The following is a 26,673-nucleotide window of genomic DNA, read 5'->3' as shown; positions in this document are numbered from 1 at the left end:
TAAACTACAGGAAATTTTCAGATTATGGTGAAATTTTTAGTCCTTGCAGTACCCCAGTCAGGTGGATAATAATTTATCTAATCCGTATCTTACTGCTGGCACAACAGTGAAACAGTTGTATGGAGGGAAAGTAACTTACCCAAGCCCCAAACTGAGTCAGTTAGAAGTGGAATTAAAAGCCGAAGCTCTCGATGCCCTGAAGTTGTCTGATCCTCCCTGCAAATACACCAATTCACCTCTCAGTGTGGCCCACCATGTGCCATGCCCTTAAAGCAGTGCAAAGCATTTTTATTTCTAATTAATACTAAGGCGATTCATTGCTTAGCAGCAGCACTAATATTTACACACTTATGGACCTCATGATTAAGTAGCAAGCTTTGACTTCAATTAAACCTGACAGTTTCTGATAGCAAAAAGTCATTACAGAACTTCAAAAGCACTTGAATTGCAGCAAGATCTTTACAATTATCTATATAATATCTTTGAGCCCCTGTTGGCTCCTTGATCTTCTGCGGCAGGCCCAACTTCTCTGTCAACTTTGGTCTATGAGAAGTGGAACCTTAATGCATGGTATTTAAAAAAAAACCATGAAAATGCTGCAATATACAATGGATTTCACCCTGTCTGACATTCTTTTTGGGGTAAGTGCTTAATAAAAATTGCCCATGTGAATCATGTACTGTTCATGCATTGTTCATGAATCAAACCAAGAGCCATTTAAAAATGACTAGCATTAGGGAAACGTAATAGCTTTTTAACAGATTATTTAAATGACTGTAGCTCTGATTTCCAGTCATTTTATCCAAACAGCTACAGCAGAACTATCCCTGAAAAGGGAGTAACTTTCTGATTAAACTCTTTTGTTGTTGGATTTAAGAAATATTTTAGAAGAGAGAATTTCTCAATTATGTATTCATCTTTCAGAGCCTGGGCATGGAGGGTGTAACAATTTGATCAAACCCAGCTGAAAAGCACTAATGGTTTGGAGGATTCATTCTGTTCTTACAGTCACAGCGAAGAAAGCCTTTAAATGCATTCAGAGCAGAACAGACAGTTTGTTCAGACTGACCAGCGCATAAATCACTTCCTCAGTAGCTTCTAGTCTCCGCAGCTTGGCTTGCCTGGTACTTTTGTAGCATGATGTGACAGAGACCGAGCAGTGCATTTGTGCATTTTTGCAGCCTGATTATCAACCCATCTGATTCCTTGATTTTTGCTTTGTTGGCCATATGCATCCCGATATAATTGAAACCAGCAGATACCCTCATCTGCTCATGTGCTGCTGGCTCCTTGGCTCGATGTTGCTAGTGGCTGAGCTCTCTGTCCCTTCCTTCTTTTCTAGCAACTGGTTTGCAGCACCCAAAGATGGAGCCCCTTCCCATTAAACTGGGAGAGTTCCCTACTCTGGGTCCTCCAGACCACTGCCTTTCACTTACTGTTGTTGTTTTGAAGCACAGCCCAGATTTTCTCAAAACCCATGGTCTTTTGGACTACTCGCTCTCCGTTCTGCTGGCTGTTTTCAATAAAACCTGTGCATCTTTGTGTTAATGATGAAAATTACTTAGTGGAAAAATAATGCTAAGGCACCTAATAAATGCCTAATTATTTGCAGTGCGGTTTAGTAGCTGCAAACAAGGACAGTCGGTCAGCTGCCCTGTCATGTCGAAGAAGGGACTGGTGGGCCATCAGCAGTTCAATAATCGTAGACAAGTTGCTGCTGCTCTTGATCCCGCAGTCACTGCACGCATATTCCTCCAGGTCACGTCGCTTCACACTACAGCAGTGTTAACTACCCCTTTATTACACAATTCTCCGAGCATAACTAAAGCATTTGGGTTGTTAACATACATAATAAGTTATATTTAAGAAGGTTTCAAATCGGCACATTGTATTTTGCAGCGAAGTCATAAAAATATGCTAACATGATAACATCTAATGAGGGAAATGTTGCATGCAGATGTCTGTTTGCCTATTATCCCATAAAATGACTGTATATTTTTATTTATATGAGTAATGTTAGACACAAACATGTTACCAAAAAAACATTCATTTAGGAAATGTATAAACACAATATGAGTCTAATATAAGAAACTGTTTTAAAACACGTTTTTTAGTGTTTATAAAATGAAGAGAAATTAAAAAAAAATTGTTTCAAAGTACATTTTTTTTCTCCTTCATGATGAGAAAGAAATATAGGTTCTCAGCTGGCATATTATTTGTGATGTGGCAGCGAAGTGAAATTTGTGCCTCGCGTCATGTATCCTTTACATGATGCAAAGGAGTATAATTTTATTTTTGTTTTATTTGAAGGCTCTGTCTGGGCACATTGGCCACCAATTTCATTTTTATTGCAGTGCATGGATAGCAAAGTCGCATATCCTTACGTTAATGCAAAGGGCATTCGAAAGGAAAGGGAAAGTATAATTTTTGTGGTTGCTGTTGTCATTTGAAATTTCCATAGTGTCTGTGCACATTGGGTACCATTTCATTTTTATTGCACTGCACTGATAGCAATGTCACATATCATTAAGTTAACACCAAGTTAGAAAAAAAAAAAGAAAAACAGATTCCACCCCCCCATCCCCCCTATTATCATTGTTATTATCATTGTTATTATCATTGTTTGAAATTTTTTGTACTGTGTGAATATAATTTCTTTGGGTGGTGGAAGTACTGAAAACTCTAATATCTAATGTAAAAAAGGTATACTGGTTTATGTTTTTGTATTGTTCCATGTGACAGTGGATAAAAAATGTAATGTTAGTTACGTTTCTTATTGGTGGGATAAAGGTTTGTTCAATATCTAGAAACAGTTAATGTGGAAACAGCCATCTTTCAGGAAAACTGGAATAAAACTGGAGTTTAATTTCCCCAAATTAGTTTATTTTATTAAAGTGCTTATCTCGTGCATCCTAAAATGCCTTCTGTGTCCACCTCACTGTCTTTTAACCCCTGAGTAGAGAACGTGACCCTCACTTTGTGATGTGGAGGGTTAATCCACAGTTTTGATGGACCCACTCTTCATTGCTGACATTTGTGAATAACTGCCACCAGAATGGACATGGTGCTCATCTACATGGGGAGCACCAGGCAGCTGTGCGACTGCTCTGTTTTACGTGACAGGTCATTGTACGGGTCAGCCCTAATAGCAGGCAGGAGTACAGCCCTTGGGCTCCTCTGGGAAATTTGTGCCTTAATATGGTGAATCTATTGCCAACAATTGTCTCAGTTTTGGAGATCAAAAGAGGCCAACTTGTTTTATTTTATTTAATTTATTATTAACAACCCGCATATCATGTCCAACACTGCCTCTTTATCCTTGACCTTTGGAGCAACTCTGTTGTGGTCCTGTAAGTCAAGGTCTGTTTTTAAGGAGCCACCCTTGGACAGACAGATACAGGGCTGCCAACAAGAGATGGCAAGCTCCAATATGGTCCTTCTTGGTCTACAGTTGTGATAGATCTACTAGTTTGAGATAGACCCCATGCATTGCAGCTTACCCCAGCTGGGCAACAAAGCGGGTGAAAGGGCTGGAAAGCCTATCTTATCGGGAGTAGCTGAGGACACGGGGTTTGTCTAATTTGGAGAAAAGGAGGTTGAGGGGCGACCTCATCACTTTAGGAGGTTTAGACTTGACATTAGGAAGCATTTCTTTATTGAGAGAGTGGTCAAACACTAGAACTAGAGAGGTGGTCGTTGCCCCATTTGGACAATGCCCTTAATAATATGCTTTAACTTTGGGTTAGCCCTGAAGTGGTTAGGCAGTTGGACTAGGTGATTGTTATAGGTCCCTTCCAACTGAAATATTGTTTTTCCTTTTCTTATTTTCTCTTTGCCTTGCCTTCCCTTCCTTTTCTCTCCCTTTTCTCTCCCTTTTCTCTCCCTTTTCTCTCCCTTTCCCTTTCCTCTCCCTTTCCTCTCCCTTTTCTCTCCCTTTCCTCTCCCTTTCCCTTTCCCTTTCCCTTTCCCTTTCCCTTTCCCTTTCCCTTTCCCTTTCCCTTTCCCTTTCCCTTTCCCTTTCCCTTTCCCTTTCCCTTTCCCTTTCCCTTTCCCTTTCCCTTTCCTTTTTCTTTTCCTCCCTCCCCTCCCCTCCCCTCCCTCCCCTCCCCTCCCCTCCCCTCCCCTCCCCTCCCCTCCCCTCCCTCCCTCCCCTCCCCTCCCCTCCCCTCCCCTCCCCTCCCCTCCCCTCCCCTCCCCTCCCCTCCCCTCCCCTCCCCTCCCTCCCCTCCCCTCCCCTCCCCTCCCCTTCCCTCCCCTTCCCTCCCCTTCCCTCCCCTTCCCTTCCCTTCCCTTCCCTTCCCTTCCCTTCCCTTCCCTTCCCTTCCCTTCCCTTCCCTTCCCTTCCCTTCCCTTCCCTTCCCTTCCCTTCCCTTCCCTTCCCTTCCCTTCCCTTCCCTTCCCTTCCCTTCCCTTCCCTTCCCTTCCCTTCCCTTCCCTTCCCTTCCCTTCCCTTCCCTTCCCTTCCCTTCCCTTCCCTTCCCTTCCCTTCCCTTCCCTTCCCTTCCCTTCCCTTCCCTTCCCTTCCCTTCCCTTCCCTTCCCTTCCCTCTCCTCTCCCTTTCCTCTCCCTTTCTTTTCCCATTCTATTCTAAACTGGCTGCTGTAATTCATACTTGAATTAATGGCTCAAGATAAGGAGGCAGCATCTAAGGGGCACCTGAGACACTTCGCATTGCTCTTGCAGTGTTTCTACCTGGTGCTTACAGTGGAGGTTGGGCCACGGTGGATGGTCTCAGACAGCATATTCAGCATCAGTAACATCCCTTTCTTTTCTGTCACACAACATTTTGAAAGTGAATCTTTTTGGGGCATGTGGTTTGGCCCCTGCATGGACAGACACAAAGCTGTGGCAATTCCAAGCTTGTCCATGGGCCTTTGGAGACCCTGTTATTTGAGGTGTGATAGAACAGCTTCCAGGCTCTTCCAGTCTTGACAAGGAGTAGGACAAGGAAGGACCTAGACTGAGATTTGTGGTCTACATGAACCAATCTGAATCTGGAAGGACAGGAGAACCTTGGCCAACACGTGTTTAATGAAAGCTGTATGACATTAAACAACCACAGATGTATGTAATAGATTTTGTGATGTCACAATAGGCTACATCCCAATAAGCCACCTGAACACACAAATATGTGACAGCTAGCATGGTTTATATTTTTAATGCATTTCCTTGTGTGAGGCTTGGAAAGGTCTCCTCCTCACCCATTGCCACAGGCTACTTGTGTGCAACAGCAGCAACACTCCATCTTCAAAACATCACTTATCATTAAAGAGAAAATCATAGAAGAAAGGCTGGCTAGAGGAATCCCATGAGTCCATCCATTTATGCTGAATTTGAGGTGTCAGCACCTGTGCTGCTGCTGCTGTTCCTTGGATGCTGTCCATGAAACAAATACCCTTCTGGAAGTAATGCAAGGGCAGTGGGGATGGCTTGCTTTGGAAGTGTCAGTTGTAGCATTGGGCACAACCTTTGATGGTGCCGGTGTCCTTTTCCCCCTGTACCTCGAGTGAGACAGAACAAGTGTGAAATACTTTGTAGCAGGTGTTAGAGAAAGCGGGATAACGCAGCAGTTTTGGAAGAAGTGCTGGAATGGGAATATGCTGCTGAGCTCTCCATCTGGAAAGGAAACCCAGAACCACACTTTCTCACGAGCTGCAGGAAGAACAAGGGAGTGTGTGTTTGGGGGTTTGTAGCTTGTTTCTAAATGTCTCCATGTGTTTTTATTTACGTTGTATACTCTCCTCTTGGCTGTACTGGAGCTCTTTTGTTTTATACTGGCACGTCCCAGAACATTTTTAAGTTATAAAAAACTTACTTATCTCAGGGCTCCAGAAGTGAACTATGACTTTTTCCCCTCCCTGGGTTTTTATTAAGCTTGGTGGGACTAATTCCCTATTGCTCTACACCTTGTGTAGAACTTTATGCTGATGCCAAATGGGTCTAAAATGCTGGCTAAAACTACATGACATGCCTCTGATTGATTGAGCTTGAGGTCTGGCATCATAGACCAGAAATTTATGTCCCAATCTTACATCTCCAGTGTGGGTTGAGCCTCTCCAGATGGCAGGTGGTATTCCAGGTGTTACTAAGCCACTTTCTGTCCCACTTCTATCTTCAGAGCAAAATGCTGACAAGGCTTTCATACAGCCCTTTAAACTAGGAGAGATCATACACAGACACACACACATATATATGTATATATACAATTTCTTACTTTTTAAGTCAAAGAGATTATGTATGTATATGATGTCTTCTACGTATATACATATATATGAAGTATTTAAAAATGACAGGCTTTTAGGAAAAAAAAAGTTAGTCCAAAGTACTGTTATAGAACATTAACTTAATTTTTGTGAAAACTGTGCTGTCTAAAAGCAGTTCAGTTTGCTGCCTGTGCCAGCTGTGAGCCACGGGAAGAAGGGGTAGGGGAACCACTATGTACGAGCAATGTAATGCTCTGCCTGTGCCAGGACCTCAGGTACCAGGGGAGGGCTGTTTGCAAAGAGTTTAACTATTTGTCCAGAAGGAGTGGCAATACACCATCTCCCAGCAATGGCAATTTACTTGCTTTAGTTGGACATGAGTCCTGGCAGTTTTTGACAGCAGAGGATACCATGCAGAGTACAAGGGCTCGGATCTTGAGGACCTGCCAATGCTCCCAGAGGGCCAGATCTCAAACATCAGTTTCACATTTTAAGGGTCCAAGAAACATCTGGGTGGGGCTGCAAGCAGTTTGGGGTTGGAGCGTGGGATAAGCTGCCCATGTTGACATAGCCATTACTCATTATAACCATGTTGACATAGAAATTACCAAAGTTCAGCTTTGGTAATTTCAAAACCACTTTGCAGTGGCTGCGTAATGGGAGGAACAATAGAGAACTGAACTCAGTATACAATGCATTTTAATAAAATTCTTCATATGGTTTGATTTCTAAAGGATCTCTCATCGGCCTATTCCCTGCATTTTTGTGACAGTAACCACAAACATTGGCATGAGACTGACTTAGAATGGAAAATACTAGCAGGAAGAATGGGCTTTCTCAATATGTTGAATGCACTGCCAAAATCCCTTTGCAATCCACCTGCAGTCTGAAGACTTACTTGTTAGAGTAACTGGAATTAAATAACCAAGTATGGACTTTATCTACACCTCACATACTAAAAGAAAAAAAAACCCTGAAAGACAGGAAAACAATTTTTTAATTGTAATCAAACTCATATTCATAATATAAATTACTAATGACTCTGTGATAAAATTCCTTCATGTAAAGCTCTGGGATAACTGTAATAGATGGTGATAGACAGTGGCCCTCAAATAAATTTAGGGTTTCTGTTAGGAAACTTATCCCTGGGGCCTTCTGATGAGCAAGTCTTTTGACCAGGCATCAAACCACATGTCTTATCTCAGAGACTCTTCAATGGAAGACCTCTGCTCTTGTGCACTTCTTGAATAATAATTTTTCACAGAAACTTCAGAGTAAAAAAAATCTTACTTCTCCAATTCTGATCACTTATGCATCTGGTAGCTGAGATACAAACAGCCTGGTGTCACAACCTTTGGAAAATTTGAAAAAAAAAAGGTAGCTGACTTATAGTAACCAAGAATTGGTTTTGCCCCATTCTTTGCAAACAGGACAAATTGGGTACTGATAGCTTATAAACATTAGCATGCTCTGGCAAAACTAATTTAGTATGAAGCACAGCGTTGACTAGTAACGGTCTTAATAGTAACACCAGGAAAAGACATAATTTTTCCGGGCCCTATATTTACCACAGTCAAATCATTATCTATCCCTCTCTCAGGCAACACTACATTGAACAGGACTTTCCCCTGAATTGGAGAAATAGGGATTTGGCCATATGTAGAAAGTTAATTTTCCCCCTTCATGAACTCAAGCTCTGATTAAAAAAGAAGTAATTATAATTTTTCAGCAAATTAAGTTTATTAAAACCATTCAGCCTGATAATCTATATTGTCAAGTTATGTTTAACACTTATTATGAGATTAAACCACTAAAATATGTCTAGTTTGAGGAAATACCTCCAAACTTCAGTCATAAAAGAACTATATTAAAGCAAACATTCAGATTAATTGGTGATGGGATCGTTTAGTGCCTAACAGCAAAGAAGAAACCTCAGACTAAATCTATTAGGACTGGGTGAAGTCTCGAGGTCATCACCTACTCTTTGCAATCACTCCCCCAAATGTTTATACATGTAAGTACTGACTAAAAATGAATTAATAACTTCAAGATTTAATCTGATGTTATTAAAGTTTTTGCCAATTGTTTACTGGGTTTGAACAGCTTATGTAAATACTCTAAGCCATTGCATCTTCTGTAATTACCATGCAATAGATGAGGTTATGGGCTAGTTAAAAGCATGTGTTTTGATTATAAAAGAAAAGGAATCATTCTAATTTCATTTCAAAATTTCTGTAAAAATAAATGTTTCAAAATATTATAAAGCATCTGAATTTTTAGAGCCAAATGTTAAAATCCTGTTAAAATCCCAATTATATAATAGTTAGCAAGTAATTTTGAAATTGATCATTTCCCTCTACATTTTAGTACATCTAATAACGAAAAATTGCAGTAGCAAACCAAGAAGCTGCTAACATGTCCTACAGAAGACTTGCTAATGTTTAGTGAAAAAATACAGAGAAAATATAAAATCATAGAATCGTTAAGGTTGGAATAGACCCTTAAGATCATTGAGTCCAACTATTAACCTAGCACTGCCAAGTTCACCACTAAATCATGTCCTCGAGCACTACGTCTACCTGTCTTTTAAATACCTCCAGGGATGGGGACTCAACCACTTCCCTGGGCAGCCTGTGCCAGTGCCTGACTACCCTTTCAGTGAAGAAGTTTTTCCTAATATCCAACCTAAACTTCCCCTGGCGCAGCTTGAGGCCATTTCCTTTTGTCCAGTCGCTTGTTACTGGGGAGAAGAGACCGACCCCCACCTCACTACAACCTCCTTTCAGGTAGTTGTAGAGAGTAATAAGGTCTCCCCTCAGCCTCCTCTTCTCCAGACTAAACAACCCCAGCTCCCTCAGTCTCTCCTCATGAGACTTGTCCTCTAGACCCTTCACCAACTTTGTATGCTCCAGCACCTCGAGTGTACTTCTTATGCCAGTGCTTCTTTGCAAGCAACTTTTAACGTGAAAATAGTATTAGCACATTTGACCTGTCACAAAGGGTAGCAGAATATGGTTTGATGCAAACACAAAGTTATTGGAATGGGCCAAAAATTCAACAGAAAAGTCTGTGTACATATCTTGATAAAGATTATCTTTCCAGACATCTAGTACAACAAGCACAATTATTGGTAACATTCGTATTTCCTTTTATTGATGAATATCAGCCTTATTAAAATAGCGTTTGGTAGTCTGCTGAGAGTCTATGATTTTCCTGGCATACCAAAGGAGTGGAAAGAAAATTATTTGGGAAGAAAACTATTACTTCTCTGCCCTAGATTGGTGATTATATTCATCATAAGAACTGATGTCGTGTTGTGCTCTCAAGTGACTTTGTGTATTACCCAACAGCTCTTCTACCTGGCTCAAGAATGTGCTCCAGAGATTGGCCCAGAAGGAGAAAAATGCTCGCTGAACCGAATACTTCTCTCTTTCTCTCAAAACATGAGCATCAGAGAATTTATCGTAGGACACCACACCCAGTCACGGAGAACTTCTTGCAGCAGACTGAGAGGACAAGAAAAGACCTGCAGATTTCCAGGTGACTGTCTCCTGTAAGTGAAAATATTGCTCACGTATGGTGCTGCAAAGTGTGGTCTGCAGGTAGAAATTACCTTCCATTAATAATTTGTGTTGCAACATCTCCTAGTCTGTTTTAGTGCCAGATAACCTCACTTAGTTTAAAGAACCACTGGCAGGAGCTCAAGATCCTTCGGTTTTGGTGAACAGGCTAAGGCTGGTCTCTATTTTTTTAGAAACACGTGAAAAACAACTACTGCCGTGATCACAAGGGAATAGTGATCCCTCTCCATAAATTCAATTTGTTCATAACCTTTTGACACAGACCATAAATAACCTTCATATATTTCACACACACAGACACATGTAATAAATTACACGAACAACGCATATAAATATTTACTTTACAAAAATACAAACAAAATATAAAGTGCCATATGAACAACCCATCTACTAGCAAATGGTTAATTCCCTGTGCCAATCAATAACTGGATTGCATGCCTACCTGCACCATTTGCTATGCAGGTACAAAGTATTAACAAAGAAAATGTTAATCAATTGGCAGTGGGGCTGTTTCAGCAAAGTTACACCAGAGACAAAGGAAAGGGCAGGCTGAGATCTGGCTACTGGAAAGGCTTGTATGATTTTCTGGAGCAGGTTATGAAGTCTGGAAAAGGAAAAAAAATAGAAAAAATAAGCCATTTTTATTTCTGATTTTTTTTTCTGTGAGTCTACTTAAAATGTTTTATTTGCACACACGATTAGTATGATAATAATAGCAAAAAACCTAAAAGAAAGTGCCAGAATTCCAAAGTGCTAAATCAGAAAATGTTTATGGGAGAGAATAATTGTTTTGCCCCCGCTTTATACCTAAAACCCAGGTATCCTACACGAATTAAAAATAGAATACCAGCTTGGCTTTCTAAGTTTTTTCCAAATTCCTTTTTGTGCTTTAAAACCTGGAAAAGATATCCTGCTTGATGAATCAGATGCTTTATTTTTTAAATATCATAAAAAATGTTGATGATATTTAGGGTAGAAAAACAGCTGAAAATGCTATGTGTAAGAAAGCACTGAAATTTATTACCTGTTTCAATGTTAGCACAACTTCTTGCTGAAGATTCAGGGAAAGAAAAAAAGATTAAATTAATAGACTATTTCTTTTTGATTTTTGTTAAAAAAAAAATAATTGTACCTTCCAAATATAATGATGCTGATTTGCATTTTCAAAGGAAAATTCCCACTGCTGGAAATGTCCATAGCACTTTTTTTCATCTTTGCTGACCACATAACTTCTTCTATGAAAAACTGTCAGTTTGTCTATTGCCATGAGATAACACAGGGCCAGACAATGGCTAGATTGAACAGTCATACAAAAAAAAAAAAGATGAAGGCCATAGAAACTCTCTGCTTCTTATATACTTCTAGGTGACCAGGATCATGACCCTAGAAAGTTCAAGAGCAAAGTGGGCAGAGAGCAGGCAGCCTCGTCCTTCCCAGACATGACATAAGAAAACCTGATGGATAAAAGGATGTTGCAAACTCAAACACATCCTTCTGAAACAATGACTAAAGCCACCCATCCATTTTAATTAAAAGAGATCAAACTTCCTGGCAACACACACAGCACCAGTGCAAACACTGCTGCAGGTTTGGTGTTACCCGCAGTAAGCCAACTGCCACTGCTGGGTAGTGGAAACCTGAGGAGGGAGCTGATCCGCAAGTAATGTTATGAGTCACTGTGGACCAGTTAAAGTTGAGAAGGAGAACTCTTTAGGACCATTAATCAAAAGGATGGACTTTTGCTAATGCTCCGAAAGGGTTAATCACTACCGAATAGTGTACTTCTTAATTAAACAGGTATTAACAAAAGTCCTTACTGTGCTGAGGACTCCAGAGCTGGACGCAGTGCTCCAGGTGGAGTCTCGCTGGAGTAGAGTAGAGGGGCAGAATGAGCTCTCTTGATCTGCTGGTCACGCTGTTTGTGATGCAGCCCAGGATACAGTTGGCTTTCTGGGCTGTGAGTGCACATCGCTGGTTCCTGCCCAGCTTTTCATCCCCCAGTACCCCAAGCCCTTCTCTGCAGGTCTGCTCTCAATCCCTTCATCCCCCAGCCTGTATTGATACTGGGTATTGCTCCAACCCATGTGCAGGACCTTGCACTTGGCCTTGTTGAACTTCATGAGGTTCACATGGGCCCACTTCTCCAGCTTGCCCAGGTCCCACTGGATGGTATCCCATCCCTCAGGTGTGTCAACTGCACCCACTCAGCTTGGTGTCATCAAAATATAAAGTATATGAGTGCAAATAGTGAAATAGGAGATAAATCTGCAATCAATACACTTGAAACTATTACATGGCTCTATCACAGATTTAATTGTGATTACTTAATCTCATTCAGGTCTACCTTTCCACGGAACTGTCAGTTTATAACCAAATGAGGGCCATTCATGTGGAGTAAGCTGGCCATAACTCCTATGCCTTCATATTTCCCCTGAAGCAGTTGGAAACAATCCTGCTTTGACTTTATTTATTTTAATTTGAGTTTAGGAAAGTATAAAGTTAAGGTGGGACCTCAAGAACTCAAAGAAATTTTGGAGTCGAAACTCTGCCAGGTAACGTAAATAGATTAGAGCATACACTGACTGGCCAGGAGCAGTTAAGAATAAAAGATCAAAGAAGCTATGAGAAATAAAAATGGGCAGAGATGTCTACAACAGATATCATATTATTAAATTAATTACCAGTGCAAGTGGTACATGTGTAGACAGTACCATGTGCTAAAGACAGGGGACAGCCAGGTTGAATGTTGAATTTCCATGTTCCTTCGCTTCTTCCTTTCTCTACTTCATTAATCCCCGTGTCAAAGGAGGCCTGTTTCTAACCACACATGTCACTGGAGTTTTATCTAGTTAATGGGGATTCTGCAAATTAATCTGGGATGTTTCAACATAATTCAGTGGATTATGCTTTCAAATAAATTTTCTAGGCATATCCCTCTATTTTCTTTTTCATATTTTCACCCCATTATCTCAGTTGACTATCTTACAGTGGTTATGATTAAAGATTTAAAATTAACACCAGTTACCACACCACAGTGTCTGAAATACTGAGCTCATTTTCTGTGATAAGATAGATACATCAGGATAAATATTTTAATGACAAAGTCAGTAATTTTTTTCTCCATGATTACTGTTAAAAGCCCTCAAATATTTATAGATTTTTATTACATTTCCTATTGTCAACACTTACCAATACTCAGAGCTTAACTTTTTTCTAGTGAATCAGCTCCACCACTCTTTTAATGTATTTTTGTTCCTAAATTCTATTCCAAGGTCACTTTTCACAGGAAATAAAAATGTGGCCTTAACAGGTTGACGTATGGCATGAAAACGATGGAGTAATTTGAGGGATTCAGTAATAGTAAATTACCAGGACTGAATGATCTCCCTCCAGAATTCTGAAGCTGGAAAATTATTAAGTACAGTATGCATAGATGGGAATATACATTGTCCATTGTCTTTTTAAGATAGTAATAACAATATATAACACCCCCTGTCCCCCTTCTTAGTGATTGAAAGGCACTAATACTGTTAACTTCAGGATTTTGAATTTCTTTTAAAAAATGGTGAGAAAATCCAGACTCATTTTGGTGCTGAGAAAACTGTTGAGTTCTTCTAAAGAAGATGATAATGCAGGACTTGGAGGAGAATAACCTGAAAGGACTAAAACAACGCTTCTTCTCCAAAAAGGAGCTGAATTAGGGCAAAACAGGTAAAAGTCAGCAAGGAATAAAAAACCCCTGGACTTTCCAAAATCTTATGATAAGGATAATCTAAAAAGAGTGTTTAAGGAAATAAATTGCTGTGTAGGAAGGAATGGACTCCTACCTTGTATTAAACCAGGTATTATTTTATTATTTGTAGCGCACTGATTGTCTCCTCCCAGCATGAAGGTGAATTAAAATTGTACTAGCAAATGGTTAGGACGGATAATCGTCTCTGCTGTGTCACTCTGGATGTGTCCATACAGCTGACTGGTAAGGAGAAGGTAAGAGCTAGCTATTGTCAATAAGTTGCTTTGAGTGGCTGTAAAAATAATTTGGCCAGGGGAAAGCTATTGGGGCAACCGAGATGACTATTGAGCTCCGACTGTCTCAGCCAGCTCCTTGCAGGGTCCCACACTACACAGCAACATGTCTGTCTGTCCATGCCCAAGCTAGGGCTGTGTCTGCTCCCAAAGCCAGCCTTCACTTTCCTGATTTGTCCTGTGGGAGCAGACTACAGAGCCTACAAGGATGTCAATAGTGCCAGTGGAGACCCATGCAAGATTTGCTTGTGAGGTGCAGTGAGCTAGCTTGTGTTCAGGCAATCCCATATTTAAATGAATAGCAATAGCTCAACCAGCAATTAAATAAGTTTTCTTTGTGCTTTAAACCTATAAATAATACAGATATCAGTGTCATATTGTCATACTAACTACACCTTGTTGGGTGTAGGAGCACATCCAGGTTCATTCACCTCCCTTTGGGAAGGACACCTTTGTCACTTAGGTGATACACCTTGGATATAGGTTTTATTTAGCATGTAAGATTGCAGAGCAAGCAGTTAGACCTCAGTCTGAGACTGACTCATCTTGGATTCACACAAAGCCTGTAAAACAGAAGACTAGATGAGTGGAGGTAGGTGAATGACAAAGGGCTTCTCCTCTACTCCACGCAAACCCACAGTCCAAAAATAGAAGGGCACATGGATGGACAGAAATAAAGATTAATTCCTCTATCATCTGGCATGAAATCAAACTGGAATCCAGCACCATTCAGTCAAATATTTTGACTGCATTTTTTAAAAGGGTTGGATTAGTTCATTGTTATTATTCATTGTAGCTACTCATATAAACAGATAAATTTGTGACCATTTAAGCTGAATGCTCTTTTCCAGCTTCAAAATTATACAACAAGAGCAAAGTTTGGCTATCTAAAAGTAATCAAACCTAATGCTTCATGCTGTACAGTAACCTTTTTGCGTGAAGAGGTCAGGAAGGAAATATTTCCCCATGCTAATGGGTAACCTCAGTTTTATTTTTCAGCAGTTGACATGTTCTTCCTCATTAATGCTGGAGACACAAAGTGGCATTCCCTAATTCTTTGTGGCAGAGGTATTACTGCCTCAGTTAGGAGAAAACGTTTAACACCCCAGAAAAGAGGGAATAGTTGTTCCCTTTGCTTCTCAAGGTATGGCTCAATTTTTCCCCTGTGGTCCTCCAACTTTTGGACTACTTCCTTACACTTTCAGCCAATCAAATGTAATTTTTAAGTTGTCCTGTAGTTCTGTACACCTGGGCTTCACCTATTAAACCACAAGCAAGCACAAAAGTGATGCAGGGCACTGGATAACAGCGGCTGTCATGTGCATGTAGGTACAAAACTCGTTGAGTACACCTCTGCCTAATGAGAAAGCACAGGTGTTCTGACAGGCAAGAACAACAAATTAAAAAAAAAGAAAGCTTCTATCCGGGCAAATACTGTGTGCATATCAAGGATCCAGAATACAAAGCAGACTTAGCAGCAATCACATTTTGAGTAGAATTTGCTTGAATGTAACACCTTCTCCCTCTAAGGTTTTGAGTGTGGTATCTTAAAGAAGATCACACAAATTACTCATTCCGGGAACAAAGGCTCTTTTTTGAAAGCTGTCAGCTTGCTGACAGTTATGATGAGCATTTACTTCAGGCTTGTAAAACATATTAATCAAACTTGTTCCTATAGCTTCAGTCCAAGGAGGGTTACTGTTTCTTTTCGAGAAATGTTTTACATAAGTGAAGAGCTCTGAATACGTATACACCTTGAATGCAAACCACTGTCTATGCCATTCATTTATTCATAATGAATAAATACTAGTCTACACCAAGCTTAAGGAAGATTGAAGCAGTATATGGAAATCTGTTTATTACAAGACTATTTGCCAAAGACCTATGCACCATTCATTGAACCTTGAAAAACATTTGAAAATATGGGTTGCATTTGCAAACTTCAGTGTATGACATGGAGAGCTGGCAAGCTGCCTGGTTTCTACTTAAAGGATTGTCATTCTGGGAAAAATAAATTTCTCTAACTAGACAAAAGTCAATGTTTTCATGTTTTACTGCAATCAAACTGATATGGCTGACAATTTAATGTCTCAACACTTAAAATATCTGTGGATAATCAGTTACCTCAATCAATCATAACTACAAGATTTCTCTATTTTCAAAGCCTGTATACACATGACTGAGATATTTAACAGTTTAGAGAAACCTCCACATCCTTAATCCTTCATGATTTCTCTTGAGTCGTACAGTTCTTTTTTTTCCCAAATGCATGATTTTATAATTGTTGGGGGAAAAAAAAAATCAATCCTACACTGTCATCAGATTTTGAAACCTTTGTGTTAATGTCCTGTTTCATTTAATTTTATGTATATTTTATAGTCTGTTTGCCTGTCAAAAAGATGTGGAAATGTGCTGGCATTCCAGCTGAAGACATCATTATGAGTGAGAAAATGCTCAAGGCTTTTTCAAAGTGGGTGCTGAAACATACATTTCTCTTCTTTGACTCCAGGGGATGCTAACAGCTGCCCCAGCAGACAGGTATCGCAAGGTCAAAGGCTAGCAGTGCTGTACACCTTCAGGATTTGACTGCCAGCAAAGTAGATGGGTAGTTTCTCAAAACTAATAACAAAAATAGCAACAATGATGAGAAGAAGAAGGAGCTGACAACAAAAGTGAAAAGGAACCTGCAAGAAGTGAATTCTGGGTAGCGCAACACTTCGCAGAGCTGATTTTAATATCTGACAGGTTGAGTTCACTAATCTTTGCTATTCATATTGACGTGAAACTTCATACAGTTTTAGAGATTTGTATCTATTAAGACATGCAGCAGTGTTCCTACAACATGGGAACAAGTTTGCTAACGCCTGCCGTTCTTCTTCCTCCGTGATAAAAATTGATATGAACTGTTTTAAACGCCTAACAGATAATTACTCTCAACACTCAATAAGGAAAGCTACATCTTTAGAGCCTCCTTTATCTTTAAAAAATAATAAAAAACGCCAAGCTCAAAACCCACCAACAAGACAAAACAACATCCGTCCCCCTGTTTTCCCCCTTCTCTTTTGTTTCTCTGATTACTTGGAACCTTGTAATCAAACTAAGCTTAGTTTCAGGACCCTTGGGGCAGTATCTCTTAGTTCCCTGTCAGGCTGTGTTGCAAAACAATCAATCTTGCTCTTGCGCTGGCTTGGTGGAAGTGCCACGACACGAGGAGTGCAATGCTTTGCTCTTGCTGTGAAGCTTCGATGACAAAAGTTTTTATCAGAAGCTGACTGTATTTAGGGTTATGAATATGCAATGACTCTCATTAGTATTGAAGCACAGGAGCACGGGCTGACATCCCCCGCCACTTTTAGCTGCTGCAGAGTTGTCTAATGAATTGTCTTGCTCTTTCACTTGCACAGGGTTTGCTGTTAAGGCTCCCTGTTCCAAGGGGAGTTGCCCAGTTTGAGAATACTATTGACGGCAGAAATTAATTGCCAAGAACTGCTCTTGATTTTGTTAAACAGTGTTTAGACAGAGTTTAAATTGTCAAAACAGAAAACCATTAAACTCTACAGGAGACAAAATCGTTGAGTGAGAGGACCTGCGTGTCCATATGCGTAGCCATGCTCAAGCGTACAGGTGTGGCACAGGTATGTGTACAGTCTTGTAATCATACCTATACATACAAACATATATGTGTGTATCAGTGACGGGTCTCAGAAATCTGACGTCCTGCTGATTTATCTATTATTCTTCCAACGAGAACAGAAGATAACGCAAAGTTCTCCAAATGAGCAGGACTCCAATATATTGTTATTTTATTAACCCTTTAACACTCGCTCTTTTCCCTTTGGGACCCTGCCAAACATTTTTCAGCTCACACATCTGCAATCTTTATTAATAAGTTACTAATAAGGATGTTTCCAACAAATGATTAAGATATCTGGTTGATTTGTCGTATTTGAGGAGATGTGTAAGCTTTCAGAAACAAGTGGAAATGACCCTTTTTTCCCCCAATTGGTTAAATTAAGTATTTTTTTCCCTATTCATCTGAAATTTCTTCTGACATAAAAGGAGCTTTTGTGGCTCTCTGCAGATTGTGAAGGATAGAGTGAATTGAAATGGGTAATATATTCCAAGAAGCATAAGTAGCATTCTGAAAGGTGCGCATGTACTGCAAAGAATAAAGTGTATGAGGTTCTCCCAAGAACGTCAGCCCCACACAGCTCTTTATCCATTTAATCAGTAATGGAAATGGTCCCAGTGCAAGGAAGGAAGATCTGTTTAATTTTTACTGCGATTTTTGGCACTGTTGCTCTAGTGTGAGCTTGGCTTACCTCTTGACCCAAGCCCAGGAGTGTCTGTTCTCATCAGCTGGAGAAAAAATAAACATAAAGAACATCTACATGTTGGGACTATCAAATACAAGAGCAGTTTAAAATAAATGCAGTTCTGACAAAAGTGGCTCAAGTATCATACATCAAACACTTGTTACCTCTCTTGGCCTTAGTGATTGCACGTGACTAAGAAAGAGTGAGTGATAAAATCTGAAGAAAGATGAAACCAATCTGGGCCTTTTTAAAGCTCATCAATCATTCTGCGCAGCCATGATATTATTAGTTCCAGTAAGCCTTGTTCTCCCATTTTATGGACATCATAAACCCCCCACCCCTAGACCAATGCTACCATGGGAAATCATTTTTATGAGCAACATCTTAGTGTGGACCAATCAGATCTAATCACATAACAAGCTACTGAATTATTCAACGTTCTTCCTAATTTTGCATTCTTCCTGCACTTTGCTGTCACTGCAGGGTTTTAAAAGTATGTGTTTTTACAATATTTATTAAGATAACCATACGCAGGAATTTTGCTTTCTCTATGTCTTTCAATAATAATTTGTTCCCTTAGATTGTTGCAGTATATACATTACTACATAAAGAATATTTTTTCTAAAAGGAATAGCAATCCACAATATGGCACTCGGCTTTAAACTCTTTCAGCTTTTAAAATACTGAACGTAAGGACAACAATAGTGAAACAATTGTGTTCAAACATAAAATATTCAGATTTACTGAGCAAACTGTAACCAGCATGTCTCTTAGCTGTTGCTATGAATACAGGGCTCACATTGTATATGAAAATATTTCAGTTTTAATTGCAAATCTGTGCAGAGATGATTTGGGGTCTGTAATTAGCACATAAATTCCAGACTTTGTGACTGCTGTGAAAACACACATTATTTATGGAACGATTATCTAAATATAATTCAGTGTTTTTTGCTTTCAACAACTACTGTAAAAGTCTGATTTAATAAAATGTGAAAAAATTTCCCATCTCTTGCACTTCTGTTTACATTATGAAGCATTCATTCCTCTGCACTGCCATTTCCCACTCGACCTGCAGTGGACTTTGCTTTCAGTGGCTCCATACTTCACTCACACCTCAGGGAGGTTTCTTCACAACCATAAAGTGCCAGGCACTTAATTTGTTTAAAATGAAAGCTTGGATTATGCAAATAGCTCTGAACTGCAGGAACAGAGTGAGTTTATGTGACCTCCATCCTCGTGCTTTTCATCCAGGCTAGAAAAGGGAATAGATAGGAGCCCTGTCTGAGCTGGTTTTAAGCTACCATATGAAGATTTCCAGTCATCCGGACTGGGTTACTGGAAGGACAAAGTGGTCTCTTGTTCTCACCCACTTATTGTAAACTGCAGGCCTAGCCACATTTAGCTTCCATCAATGTAGGGTACAACCAGAACAAAATTTGTTTTCTTCCTTACCAGCAATCTCATGCATTTTCAAAGCTGGTTGCTCACACAACCTGTTTTACAGCAATAATTTTTGAGATTCTTTTCCATTCTAGAGTTTAAAAGCATATTTTCAGGTTATATAGAACTGAGCATTTCCCTTGCCAGTTTCATGCTTGTCTCTAGGTCTAAGGGCTGGAGCTGCTGGTGAAGGGGCTGGGCACCATTTATGCACAAATACCGCAATGGCAGCTTAAATAATAAAACAGAGCTTGCAGTAACAATGACAGCAAAAATCCATAATATGGACTTAATTTACATCCGAATGCAACACACTTGAAACTTTCCCCCTTCTTCCTTTTTCCCCATCATCTTAAGTTGCTCTGTGTATAGTTTTACTGTCTTTGAAGGAAAATCCTTCCCCACTCTCCCACTGCATCCCAACTGTGAGACACCTACTGCCTTGCTGTCTCTGGCTGCTCTGGCAACTCTGTGCAATACCAACCTCAACAGCCACCGCAATAATCACTGGCAGAGTTGCCTCACCTCTCCCAGGGCTGCCTCCCCTTGCACCAAAAGCTGTACCTGCAGGAGCATCCTGCAGCTCATGCTGTGAGAAGAGAGTGGGTGGGCTGGACATTGTCTCAGTGCCAGAAATGCAGATCTTTTTTGCATGAAGCTACCAGGATTTGCCCAGACCTGGGAGTGACACCTCCCCGTACGTCTGCCCAGTTGCTGGTGATGCAGCCAGGCAGGATTCGTGCACAGCATACCTCGTAACCTGGCCCCTGGGTGTGAATTTTGATTTGAACAGCAATATCAATGTCATGGCACACACGCTCTGGGAAGGGAGTTACGAAGAGTAATTGAGAGATTCAACGTGAAGCCACTGAAAGCTGTAATTTAAAGTTCCAGTACTACTATTACCACTAAAATTTAAAGTGACAGAGGCCCAATTATGAACGGTTATTTTCTTAAATAAAATTGTTTTTTTTATTCTCTGTGAAGTATGCATTTCTGCCTAGCCATCGCTGTCACCAGGACCTGTCTTTGTGGCTTCTGGTGTCAGTGAGATGGTGAGCCTCCCATCCCTGATGAGGAACAGATAACAGGGCAGCGAGGCTGGGAGCCTTGCAGGGGATGGCAGAGCAGACTGCTTTGCAAGGAGATATGCAAGGGGTCCAGCCTACTTTCCTGGCAAAATTAGGCAGAACTTTAGTATCTGAAGGAGACCCCAACCCTGCCCTCATAAACTGGAAATGGAATGCAGGGACAGTGGAGACACTAAGTATGTTTTTAGTAAAGAAAAAAAGGATAGGTGAGACTGGAGATCTTCTCTGACAGACAACTGAGTTAACAATTATTATCACTGCTTCCTTCGTAATTTTAATGTAAAAATTTGCTGGTTGTTTACATGACAAACCTTAGCATGCAGTACAGCTTATTAGGCTGTCTACTCAAATAATAAAAAAAATTCTCCTGGTTATCTATTTGGCTGGTGTTACACCTAAATTCACTTCAGATGAATAGGTTATACTGTCTTTAAAACATCAGTGGGGCAGATGGCAGGAAAGTACAGGACCCAAGTACTTGCAGTGGTCTCACAATGTTAGTATATTTTTCTTAATGACTGGCATCATGAGATGGCACAAGGACCTGAACTTTAATATCAGAAGGAAAGTACTGCTTTCTGGGAACACATAAAGTTTTAATACAGAATCTCTTTGAAAAGTGGCAGACTTCTGCTTCCTTTCACACAAGGACTTCCAAAAGTGAGAGTGACATTTGGCTCACAGGTAGCAGAAATGTAGTCTAGGAATTTAGGGAAGTAGAGCTGTCCTAAGAATATCAGCCAGGCCATTCAATGTACATAGGTACAAAATTCAGATGAATCAGATTGATTTTTTTCTACATTAGAATCAATATAAATGTATTTTAACTGCAGATACAGAACAATGAATCCCGTTTTCAAGTGAGATCAGTGACACACAAATAACCTGGGCAGTCACTAATAAATATCCAGGTAGAAGGGGAAGCAGAGCACTTTTTCCAAACCTGACATAATCAATTATTTCTTCTTACAAGTGATATCACCTTATTAGGTTGTTTTCCTAGCCAGCTGTCAAGCAGCTGCACATGAGACCGTGACATACCATTCTCACCTTCATCGATGCTGCTAAGGAGAAGAGTATAATATGTTTTCCATGCATTGGTCATCATCAGCCTGAACAGTTTTCTTTTTTAATCCCCACATTTAACCTAAATGGAAGTGATCAGAAGAAAATATCTGAGAAATCCCTCAGACCACACTAGAGAGCATTCACCAGGAGGGGTGTAATGTAGAAGGAGAAGGATGTTATCTTTGAAGGCACCTCTGGGGAGGCAGAAAATGATTGCAAGAGCAGAATACAGGAATACACCCACCAACTCACAGAATAAACTCTGTTTGATAGTCAGGAGTATCCGCATTACAAAATAAAGCTACACAACAGACTAGGGAGACAATTTGGTGATGTGGTGGATCTTCTCCCTGGCTGCTCCCCGTAGCAGAAATTAAGGCCATCAGTGGAACAGGTTTTTAATTACAGACTGTAGGCCATTGTCAGTGCTTAGCTTTCCGCAATACTGGCAAACTCAGAAGTGGGGGTTCATCTGCTACTTTAAATATTTGAAATGGGACACTGTGTAGCAGCTGGAGGCCAGCATCCCTCTGTGCTAGGTTCTGTACAAACACAGGACCAAAACATCTGTTCTCCGTGCCCAAGAGCTTACAACACAAGGAGTTAACTGGAGACACTTTAGTGTCCTGTTAAGGCCATGCTGGCAGTGATGCTGAACTTTAGAGGTAAAAATTTGCCCCTTATGTCACTCCAGCGGCATCAGTGCACTCATATCATCATGTATTTGGTTCTGAGTTTGACCTGGCCAAAGCTGGTCCTGCACTCTAAGTAAAGCACCATCACATAGCATCACCAAAGCAGCTCCTCCAGGCACCATCCTTGCAGCTGGCTGAATACTGCATCCAAGTGACCTTTGTGATTCAGCCAGGGCTTTCCTGCAAAGACCAGTAAAGACTGGTCCCAAAGAAGGCTAATTAGTCTTGGCCTAGCAAATGCTGGTGAATCATTCAAGGAGGGACACATGCTCTGTGCAGATGGACAAAGCTGTGAACTGCTGCCAAATTAAAAAAACCCCAAACATTTTATGTTATGCATTGTAGACACTCCTTACCTGTTTTAATTTTTAATAGAAATGTTCCTTTTTAAGTACCAGGAGCAATACGAGTTTAATGTGAGCTCAGAGGACCGTGCAACACAAGCATAATTGACTCACTGCCATCACTTGGTAGATATTTTTTCCTTTCCCTTTCCAAAGTCTTAATGTTTCCTAAGTTCTTAATGGAAACAGAACATGCTAGAGAGCCAGAATTTGACACAGAGCTTACAACTTAGTAGTCAATATTGAAATTGGATTTGAATTACTGTGTAAGTAATTGCCAATAAGAAAACTGGAGTAAAAGGGCTGTGGAAAGACATAAAGCACCTGCAGGTCATAGGCAAAGGAAACCAGAAATAAAAATGTTTACAGAGGTCAAAGGTTTAATTTTTTAATTGTTATTGTATCAGGAAATGGAGGCCACTTTTATGTGTATGGCTTTCCTCTGTAAAATCTGAGTTTGTCTTACATGGAAGTTTGGTATCTTTCCACTAACCAGTGTCACAACTGAAAAGCCAAACAGATGAAGAATATTTACACTGAACCTTTGAACTGTTGGCCTGATACTATCACTCTTTTTAATCACAAAGTACCTCAGTGTTTAACTAACCTTACTTTCATCTTCTCTGCCTCTGCTTGTGCTATGTTACCCCATCTGCAATAAACAAGGAAGAAAGCTGTAACATCCTGAGTAGTGACTATAACCTGTCCTCCCCTTAATGACAGGTTTATGCAGTTCGTCAAAACCCATCATCTGAACAGATAAGATTGAATTCAGTGACTGCCGAATTGGACATACTCTGAGCTGAAATAAAAGCAGTGAGGTGTCTGTGCTTATTAGGGGCTTCCTAATAGAAGAAGTCTTGGTGTCTTACTGAAAGGCGGCTTTAATGTCATCTATGTTGTTTTCTGGAAGCTGAAACTGTAAAAATGAGTGAGAAACTGAATTTGCTCTATTCACCAGACAAAACCTCACAATACTACTTTAACTGGGAAAAGAACATCACTACTTAAAAAAACCTGGAGCCACTCCCAATTTTAGGGGGCAGATTAGGGAAAATGAAGTCATCACATCCTCACCCAGGACTACTAACAATGCTATGTATTGCACACAAAGCTCCCAACCAGACTGATGTTTCTGTTAAAAATTTCAGTAGTGATTGTGTCAGTTGGGACATAACCTGAAGTTCCCAGTTAGGTTTCAGAATAAACAACACGCTGGGCAGAACCAGAGCTCCTCCAGTCTCTAAAAGCTTTTTGTTTCTCTTTCTTATAAAAGTTTTTAGCAAAAACCAAGCCAGAACAGAATTAATACTTTTTAAACATGTTTTTGCAGAAAAGGATGACTTCACAGCTGTTTCTTGATCCTGCAAACAGGTCTAACTAAATGCATATGAGCAGTGACTTTTTGGTATTACTCCTTATCCATAACAGCATGAAACAGAGAAGGAAAGGATCTATTTAGTTGCAGTCTGGACCTGTGGTTCTATTTCCAGCAACAATTTTTCTGGTATTCTTGATACTGACATTTATTTTTTCTGCATTTCAGTGTATTTCTCTGAAAACAAGTATACTAATAATTTTCCATTGCATATTGAGGCTAGGGTCTTGATTTATGCAAGCAAAGTATTTTGAGATCCTTGTAGGAAAGGAGGTATAGAGAAGGAAAGCTGTAATTGGAGATTAGCTGGCAAGTAACACGAGCTTATGGTACCACCACCTTAGGGTGATGCCATCACCTCACAGTATACCCTTTTCCTCCCTTCCATTAACAGACTTTGGCTCAAACCTTATAAAGATATTATTTGCACAGACACAGAGGTGAGAACGGCCCTCAGAACTGTCTCTGAGACAAAGGAAAAGGCTTTCTTGTGAAGAAAGCTCATTAACAGTCTAAGCAACGATGGAATCAGCACTTGGGGTAACTCCAAAACCACCTACTCAAACTGGCGAGGAAGAGAGTTAGAGACAGATCCTGGTGGCAGGATTAATATTTCCCGTGGCTTGGCTCTTGTGATTTATGTTCATGCCTATTGAAAGCAAAAGAAAGAAAGGTTTCAAAGCTGTGTTTGTATTCCCCAGCAGAGCTGTTTGTGATTTCCATTTTGTAGGAGATTTTCGTTTCTCTTTTATCCATTACCAGGCAGACAAAACCCAAAGACTTCTGCTAATTCTTATTCCCCTCTGTTGACATCACCACCAGATATAAATTTGGGAAAGCTACTCACAGCATTTGGTTCAATTAATATGCTGGTGTTGTCCCTGGACTGAAGAATGCGTGTAACTACATACGTTTGCAGCTCGCTGTCCCTTCAGTAGAGGAACTGGAGAGGAGAAGGGAAGGGAAGGAAATTTTTAACCTGTTCATCTGCTTTACTCTGTCTGTGCAGTGTCTTTTCTGCCAGATAAATAGAAAACTAGGATGCATGCCAGTTAACACCTTCGTGAACAATAAAATGCCTGTATACATGAGATAAGCAGGAGGACACTGCTCTGAGGTTTTGAGTTTATGTTTTGTTTATGCTTCTTCTTAGTTCTATTTCTCCCTTAGTTCTTTAATTTGTATAAGCATGTAACACATGGAGAGCATTCAAGCAGGAGAGGGAACCAGATAGCTTCCCACTGCATAGGGTGTGGAAGAGAATGAAGGAGCCATCATTAAAACACCTTTCACTTAACTGTGTCTGCATTAGGAGTACCTTATTAGGTACACTGATGACAACATTGTCAGGAGCTTACAAAAATCAACTTCAGTTTGGCTTTAGCTCCTGAGAATTAAGCGTATATTTAAGACTGTCTTTGCTCAGGAAAGTCCTCACCTAAACATATTTGAGAAAGGATGCAAGACGTCCTTTAAAATATAAGCATATGTTGTTCCCTATAAACAGACTTTGCATTTCATAAATTTAATTTGCATCAACATTGAAAAAAATGTCCACATTGCTGTATGATTTTGATTTTAGCACCAATATCATACCCTCCACTTCCCCAGGTATAAAAGGTAGTTTAGACTGCTTTTGTAAACACATAGTTAGGCAGTATCTGCCCTGATATTTTGCTTAATGATGAGGCTGCTCTAATGAGCCTGAATTACATGAGCTACAGTTCCTGGCTACTGGGACCACTGAGGCACTGCTCCCCATGCCAGCTCTACTCATGCACAGCTTTCACTGGAGGCAGCAAGAAGCATCCCAGGGTCTCTGAACAGAGGACCAGTATGGGACCATCCTCATGCAATGCGGTTAAGGTGTCTGGGGTAGTCTGACCTGAACTCTCAGCACAGACCTAACCATAACACTTCGTAGGATCAGACCCTTGATTTAAAGCAATAGTGGAAATCTTGAGGTAGATCAAATTGTCAGATACAGTGAAACGAAGACAGATTGGTCCATGGATGTCCAGCTGAAGGCATGGATGTTCCTCAGTAACATTGAGGACTGTAATCATACACAGCAAGATCAACACATAATGGGGGAAAGAAAAGAAAAACTCTTCAACCCTCACTCTCTCAACCACCACCCTGCATAACCTCTTGTAGCTTGAAGCAAGACAAGAAAGTCAGCATTTCGCACCCTCCAACAGCTTTGACATGACAGGTATGGTATTTTCTTACCCACAGAATTGCCAAGGAAATCCGCCCTAGCAAAAGTGCAAAAGTTTTCAGTGTAAGGAGGTGGGGTGCAAAAACTGGCTTGTAGGCAAAGGTTGAAATGACTCAATCTGAAACAAAATGTAAAGCAATTACTGCTAGGAAAAAAAAAGATCATGCTGACATTTAAAGGCTGCAGTGATAGTATCTGTCCCTCCCCAGGCTGACATAAGCAGCCTTGATTTGATCCCCAAATGTTTTTTTTTTTTTTTTTTTTTTTTTATATTTAGGATATCCTTTATTTGGAGGTGGGGGGCAGCGGG

General features: G+C 40.3%; 1 protein-coding gene across 1 annotated transcript in view; it reads left to right on the top strand.

Moving 5' to 3' along the window:
* LOC148055315 (uncharacterized) overlaps positions 1-26,673 on the top strand; it is a 71,461-nt gene that overhangs the window by 31,524 nt on the left and 13,264 nt on the right. Inside the window, exon 5 of the mRNA XM_087761362.1 lies at positions 9,554-9,743. Coding sequence (XP_087617488.1) covers positions 9,554-9,743 — 190 coding nt within the window. The remainder of the gene's footprint in view (positions 1-9,553; positions 9,744-26,673) is intronic.

This window comes from Nipponia nippon, unplaced genomic scaffold (genome assembly GCF_047370975.1).
Source record: "Nipponia nippon isolate SJK-2023a ecotype South Korea unplaced genomic scaffold, ASM4737097v1 scaffold_24, whole genome shotgun sequence".
Lineage (NCBI taxonomy): Eukaryota > Metazoa > Chordata > Aves > Pelecaniformes > Threskiornithidae > Nipponia > Nipponia nippon.
This window is presented reverse-complemented; position numbering and strand designations above follow the sequence as displayed.